Source organism: Symphodus melops (genome assembly GCF_947650265.1).
Source record: "Symphodus melops genome assembly, chromosome: 8".
Classification (NCBI taxonomy): domain Eukaryota; kingdom Metazoa; phylum Chordata; class Actinopteri; order Labriformes; family Labridae; genus Symphodus; species Symphodus melops.
In genome coordinates this window covers 16,799,163-16,807,037 of record NC_136698.1, presented here as the reverse complement: position 1 = coordinate 16,807,037, position 7,875 = coordinate 16,799,163, and the positions used below count along the sequence as shown (strand labels likewise).

The 7,875-nt window shown below is 37.8% G+C and overlaps 1 protein-coding gene across 1 annotated transcript; it reads right to left on the bottom strand.

The window, feature by feature from the left end:
- lpxn (leupaxin) lies at nt 1–7,156 on the bottom strand. The gene is made up of 9 exons (XM_079350228.1): nt 6,831–7,156; nt 5,793–5,878; nt 5,594–5,661; nt 5,029–5,125; nt 4,437–4,688; nt 4,126–4,299; nt 3,693–3,774; nt 3,437–3,585; nt 1–1,458 (listed from the first exon to the last, which is right to left on the bottom strand). Exons 1-9 carry the CDS (start codon nt 6,841–6,843, stop codon nt 1,192–1,194), a joined length of 1,188 nt encoding a protein of 395 aa, XP_079206354.1. The 5' UTR covers nt 6,844–7,156; the 3' UTR covers nt 1–1,191.
- Nucleotides 7,157–7,875: the final 719 nt, after the last annotated feature.

Below are 7,875 nucleotides of genomic sequence, written 5' to 3'. Positions count from 1 at the left end.
TTTTAGGTGGAGTGTGTTTGATTTATTTCAATTTAATTTAGTGTGTTATCAATAATTTAACACATACAGCTTGGAAGGAAAGGGTGAAAAATAATCAACATTTATTAACTATTTTTAGATGTCACTATTTTTCAATATTTACAAAAGTAAAAGAAAGAAAGAATATTTTTAAAAACTGCAAAACACTGCACAGAAAAATCTGAACTTTCAATATTTCATGAGCCTCACTTTCACATACTGTACCATCCATACAATGAATTCTAAGAAGAAGTTAGCAAAATATCAGGCTATAGCAACATAAGGCCAGACATGAACTTCAGCCTTGAACATAAATTAACTCTTAAACATTTTAAGTCTGAGTTTTCCCTCAGCAGTCAAAAGTGAGCCACTAAAGAAATGCAGTGATGCAAAGGAGCTCCTTCTGAAAACACCTTTATTCATCTCAACACCTTCATTAATCTTCCATAGCCATCTATAAAGGAGGCTGTGTGCAGAAGAAGGAGGTTGTTTTAATCTTACATGCATGCCGGGGCCCAAATAGAAAGTAAGAGGAAACTCAGGCTGGCACAATGATTCTATGCCAGCCACTGCCAATACAAGCTATCAGACCGACAGACAACAGCTCCGTACTGCGGAGAGGATCTGCACGCTGCCAAGATTGACGGCAAACTGAGGATCATTTAATGGAAACCATGGATTAAAACTACACCTCTGTTTTTCTTTCTCTGTTTATAGATTTTGTGTCATGAAATATGACATCCTATAACATTTAGCCCAAGTGTCAGAAACACACTTTTTTAGAGTCATCCAAATATCACACATGTGAAATGTTGTTTCAGTTCTTTAAAATGGGATATGGGTGTTTTCCTTGTGTTTAACGACCATGTCATTAATCATATTACAACGTAAGCCTTTTTTCCCTTGGTATTTTTACACAATCTATTTATTTCTTAAGTTACATTTTACTTTACTTGTTATTTTAAATCCATTTTATTCTCCAAAATCTCTTTAAATGTCATAATATACCTCAGCTACTATCAGCTTGCTTATCACTGAAAAAGTCAAACATTTAAGCAAAAAGAATCATGCAGTGTGATGTATCCGGTTTTGAAAACTTAGTTGCCTAATTTAAGTGATAATCTTAAGAGTGACTGATCAAGCATTTAAAGGTATCTGTTGACTTTCTGTCGGTTAAAGAAACAGTTTGTCAAAGCAGATCGAGCAGTATGGTTTCCCTTTCTGCTCCTTGAAGACACCCTGGCTGAGTTTCCGCAGACAGAAAGCGCACACAAAGTGCTCGGGGTGAAACTTGTGATCAAGGGCAGAGATACAGCGGCCTGTGATTGGCTCACCGCAGCCTCCGCACAGAGTGCCCTGCCGGGAGTGAAAGTGCAGCGAGCAGAGGGGTCGACCATCCAGCTCCATGAAACAGCCGTCAGTGAAGGGCTTCAGGCAGTCCTGAGGATAACAAAGAGAAAGTGATGAGGGGAAAAGATAGAAGAGAGGAGGGACGATACGGGAGGGATAAAGGTTACATTTGGTAAAACAGAGGAAGTATTATAGACCAAATGTACTCTCATCTGAACCTTTTATTTTTTAAAGAATTTTACAGCTTTAGTTCTGCATCAAAATCATTTTTAAATAAACGTTGTTTATTTTATTAGATTGTAAAACGGAAATAAATAATTGTTTCACGTGGGGGAGGGCTTCTTGCCGTTATTGAGAGGACTGGACAGTGGATACATTTGGAAACAGAGAGCCTCTTTAATTTGGACATAATGTAACCACTTAGCTAAACAGCGGTGTTCTATCGAATAGTGCTACCCATCAACATGTGCTACCATGCAGCTTTGAGAATAACAAAGGGCAATATAAGATGGTGCAATTTGTCGATCAAGATGTGCTTCTGTTTCTTGAACATTATTCTGTACTGGAAGCATTATCTGAGGAGGTCGAGGATAACTGTCAATTATGCTTCTCCTGAAATCCTAACCAAAATATACTGAAACAAAACTTGCTCCCCATATTTTGACCATGCAAATGGCATGAGTTAATATAATGTTAGCATGTTCTGTCAGCAATTTTTTTTTTTAAGGGGATACAGATAGCTTTTGTTATTGCTTCATGCTGTGGAAGCCTTTTTAGACAAGGCAGCACTGGCACCCCATAGTGTGTCACCTTCTTTAGAACAGAACATTAAGAGGTCTGTACAGGAGGGAAGCTGCAAATGTTCTTGTGGTGGACTTCAGAAGTTTCTCTTGGCAGACATGTCTGGTAGTAAAAGCGCAGGTGTAGCCTAAATATTAATACGAAGGCCAGGTTCCATTTCTATGTGCCAGTAAGCCATGACAACAACCAGGTCCAGCACAGAACAGTCCATAAACGACAGGAGTAACGCCTGGGTTTAAAAAGATCAAAATGTCCGCTGCATGTGAGAAAGGTCTGGTACTGTTGGTGTTTTTTAATGACTGAGTCCTAAAATATGATCAAGCAAAAAAAAAAGAGGGATTGTGATTCAGAAAATGTCTGGCAGACAACAATTGAATTAATTTAGAATCAAAATCTCCAGTGATAATCACTCTGCTTTAGTTAAAAATGGCCCAGCAGTTTGAAAAAGAGGTCAACGATGACCCTGCTGTAACCCTGCAGCAGGTTTGTGGGGACATTTCATATATTTATTCTTAACACTACTAAGCTGCAATCAATGAAAGGTAGGACATTTTATGAACTACCTTGTAAAATTATTTACACTGAGTTGATTAAAAAGGCTTGGACACAGTTCGTAGCCTCTTCATCTCCTCAGTAGTGTGTGACCTGCTGCCCTCTGGAGTTATTTTTAGGTTAACAAAGAGCAGGTAAAATTGTGACCTGGCTAATTATGATGGCTCCATCTAAAACAGTGTTCAGCCTCTGTGATTAAGGTGAGTTACTTAATGCGTTGGTCATGGGTTAGGAGGTAGTAATGTAGGCCATATTTGGGTTTTGAGGTTCATTCATTAATGCAATTATTTGTGTGTGGGGTTTTAAGAGTGATGTACTTCATGATCAGTCAAGAACAATTTTATATGAGGAGCAAAAAACAAAAAAAGAGTTTCTACCCTCTGTCAGAACAGCTCTACTGGGAGTATTTTCTGTCTAGCTATATCACTCGTAGCTGGGTAAAGAGAAGTAGACTGCACACTGAACCGTTTTCATCCAGATGCTGCATACATGGGTAGTTTGGAAGAGAATGTAAAAGATACCCACACTGAGGAATATGGTTTCCTTGATTTATTTGCATCATTTCAACCGCAGCGTATTCATCAGCCATAAGGTTCTCATCATCCTTGTGGTCCAAATGTTGCAAATAAAGCAAATGTGTGGGTATCTATCTCATTTATTCCCAGGCTTGTGCGTGAGCCAGAGCTGTGTGTGTGGTCTGAGGTAAGGGGCTCACCGCGCACACAAAGCACTCTGGATGCCAGGTGCCATTGGCTGCAGTCAGGTAGTTCTCCTTCACTGACTCTCCGCAGCCAGAGCACTTGGGAGCGAAGAGTTGGTAAAAGTCCCTGCAACAATACGGCTTCCCGTCCTTTTCTAGAAAACCTGTGACAGGTACAAGACAAATTCCTTGTTAGAAAACATTTTAGAAATAGTGTGCTTGTTTGCTGAAATTTAAAATAAAAAGATACATGCAAGCACAAGCCTCTCACCTTCAGGTCCAAAGAGGCCTCCACAGTGAGTGCAGAAGAAGTGCTCAGGGTGCCACGTCTGGTCCAGAGCTGTCAGGATGTTCTGTTAAACAGACCAGACATATAAATGTGACATTTCAATCAGAAACATCTGCGTCATCTCACATGATGTGAGAAAGAAGGAAATGAACAATTAACTACATTAAGTGATGACTCATAGAAGTCACATTGCTTTCTGATAAATCACTTTGGTCTGCAGAATAAGACTGCTGAATCCTAAAATGGTTTTGTGCTTTACCTAAACTGATAGATGTGATAAATAAAAAAGATCTAAGTAGCTGTAGTCTGTCATCATGAAATCTTATTGGAAAAATGTGTATTTGCTTATGTTATATATAGCAGAGACATGTGTGTGCAATGTGTGCTCAAAATAGTTAACAGAAGATTTTCTCACCTGCATAATTGGCCCCTTGCAGTACGCGCAGGGAGGAGAGAAGAGCTGATGGTAGTCTTTGTGGCAGTACGGTTTACCCTCCCTCTCAAAGAAGCCTGTGGTGCTCAGCTCCGTCTTACACGCCACACACACAAAGTGTTCAGGGTGCCACACCTCACCAAGTGCAGTGATCATCTACAGATTAAAAAAAGACAAGTTGTTAAAACAGACCATTTTTTGATTTGTTTGAACATCTTTTTGTACTGTCTTTGGTTCTGTAAGGGTGACAAAGATTTTACAGATTGCCCTTTTGTTAAAGTGACTTATTATACCTTTCCCACAATGCATTTGTTGCAGGAAGCACAATGGCCCTTGGCTGTGGTGCGCACGCCAATCTTCTCCAGGTCAGAGCTCAGACCTCCAAGCAGGTCATCTATAGAGTCTGTATTCTTCTTCGAAGTCAAACCCTTTGCTTCTGAACCTGCTGTGCTGCTCTCCTTGTGGTCCTGTTTCCCAACTTCTGTTTTATTTTTTATCGATTGCTTCTGTGCAAGAGGTGGTGGGGTCGTAGAAGACTCTGGATCCTGTCCAATATACAAATAAATATGCTGTTTTAGTAGGAAGACATATAATTGAAATTCATGTCTTTTAAAGGATAGTGTTAATCAATGCTCCTACAGCGCAATTATACTTCATACTTAAGGCTGTGCTTTTTATACACTAGTGCAATTCTGCCCTCTGCTGTCAAGCTGCATAATGACATACATTTACAAAAAGCTTCTCTACACATCACACACTCTGTTCTACCTTACCAAATGAATACACACTGCACTGTGTATTTTTTATGTAAGTGATAATGTGATGTGTTTTGATAGATTCATATTGACAATTTCCAATCAATTACAGTCCACAAACTGACACTACCTCTTCTCCCAGGCTCATCAGATCCTGCAGGATGGAATCAAGCTCCTGTGTAGGTGAGTCAGGGGCTGGGGAAACTGCCACAGGAGCTGGCAGATCACTAATATCCACAAATCCAGGAAAGAAAGAAATGAAATATCTCAGAAAAATAAAAATCAACCTCCATGTTTACCACACATACCATAAGTGATTATTGTTGAAACCTATAGTGAAGAAAAATGTGTATTGGAACAGTTTCTATGATGCGTGCGACCATTAATTGTAAACAATAAAAAATATGGGAATTATAAACTCAATTCATAAATTTAAAGTGTGCAAATCTACACAACACTATACAGTAATTGTCATCGGGAATAAACTGTTAATTTACAATTAATGTGTTTAAAATGTGCGCGCCATTAGTTACTTAGATTGTTAAGTGAATGAAGATGTAAAAAGAGAAAACCGGAAGATATTGTAAATACAACAAAATATGCAATTAATTCATTTAATTTTGTAATACTTCTAAAAAGGTTTACTCAATGAAATGTCAATCAGGGTCAACAGGAGTTACTAAAAGGTGCTTCACCTGTAGATATTTTTGCAGACTGGGCCTTTTCCTTTCTTATTCAGTGCAGCATAAACTGGACCTGTCACCTGTGCACACAAAGCCAAAATAAACAACAGTTTCTATCAGCTCTTTGTTTGAGGATGACATGAAGGTTAAACTAAACTAGTTGATCATTAGGACAACATTTTGTATGTGATTTTCGTGCTTCTATCTTTACCTCGCCATCAGTTGGATTATTGCTGCTGTTTTCAGCGACACCCTCCGAACGCTGTGAATTCAAGGCCAGCTCCTCCAACAACAAATCTGTGACAGGACACAGGCTTTAAATCTTCTAACCACACATAATCACATATATTAAAAATAATGACATGCATACTATGTTACCACAAAAAATTATTGATTTTGTTTTCTATGTATTGAAAGATAAACACAAAAATATGCTATTCCTAATTGTTAAATAGAAATGTGCCTGCTCAGTAAAATTGGATGCTCCTTCTGCACGTATTAAGGTGCTGGAGAATCAGTTTGAGGTTGAGTCATGCAAGTCAGTTTCCTCAGGAAGTGGTTGCTAACGTGCTGCAGAAGTGAAACTTTTCAAAATGTTGTAACAATCTGGTGACAAATATCACATTAAATTCAATTATTCTCCTTCACACAAAGTGTACTTCTCTAACATTATTTCATTGAAGTCTCAGTGGAGAAGCATGTTAAAAAAGAAGAAACATAATTTCAGAGTTATAGCCCTGCTGTTTGTCCTTACGTGTCCAAAAAAGCTGCCCAACCTCCAATTAATGTTTAACTAAAGGAAATGTTATTTTACAACATGCTATGTATATTCTGATGACCAGGGAAGACCAGCTTTTTCTTTTTAAACATTTGTTCCATTAGAATATTCGTGACACGTATGTATATAGACTTTAGAGTAATTTTAACAACAAAAACAGCGTGACTTATCATAGGTTACAATGAAAACAAAACAAAGAAACAAAAGCAGCATGACAAAGAATTGTCCCGATTTTTTTTTCATAATGAATGCATTTTTTAAAAATTAAATAGCTTTGTAGTGTATACACTGTACTTGGTGTCACTCAAAGAATACGTGAAGTACTCATGTCGTAGCCACTATTTTCAATTCTGCATGACATTGTACATTGATTGTAAGTAAATTCAGCTTGAGCTGAATTTATTAGAATTACAATAACCATTTCAAATCTTTGTGGATGATCAGCTATGTAAAGTGTGAAAGTTGTCTTACCCAGCTCTTCCATGTTGTCTTCAGCTCTCACTGCGAGAATCTTTTTTTTGCAGCTAGTTTGTTACTAAGGTAACCAGCCCAATTTCTCTTCTGTTTATGACCGTCACTTCCTCTGACAACTTTTTTTCTCTCTCTTTCATAGCTTACCGAGGACCTGAATATAGATTGAATCGTTGGTGTTCCCTTATAAAGAGGAACCCAAGAACTTTCTGAGTAATTCAGGTGAGAAGGCAACTGAGATAACATCTCATTTAATGTGCAGTTCTTAAGTTTGTTTGAGAATATAACCATAGAACAATTCAATTTGACCATATCATACAAATATGTATATGATAGTATATCCCGCTACACCAACAGCTGCACCTCAGCTGCACCTCATATATGACATGACATATATATATAAAATATAATTTAAAGTGTCAAATGTAAAATTAAAAAAAATGAAAACCACGAAAGGTGCAATGGAGTGCATGTTAGAAAATAAATGTAAAAAGTTCATAAATGCCTAAAGAAACAGTTTCAGCCCTCACATTACTGTGAGGTTTTCTGACTGTAGGGCTGATGAGATTCTGTGTTATGTAGGAGGAGGGGGGAGGGCAGGGACATTGTTCATGAGGCTGACAGCTGAGGGGAAGAAATGTTCTTGTGGCGAGAGGTTTTTTGGTCCTGATGGAACACAGTCCATGTGCAGAGTGAGAGGGGTCGGCCACAATCTTATTTTATGGGCTTTCTGCACTATTTTACATATTATGATAAATGGAGCCATTTATATCAATTGCATAATGTTTAGACTAGTTAACTGACAGAGAACAATTTATTCAGTAGCCTAGGCTAATGATAGAAATGTCCGTGAGGCAAATTCCAGGAAAATCCATTATGCAACTCAATAAGTTTAAAACTTAAAACTCATCTGTAATATGTAATATTATGTTGTTTATATATTTGACTGCAGGATCATATGCAACAGATAATATAAACCAGGAGAGCTCTTCCTTTAATGATGCATTTAAGTTAATTCATTAACTGCTTTGAGCTTTATTCAATG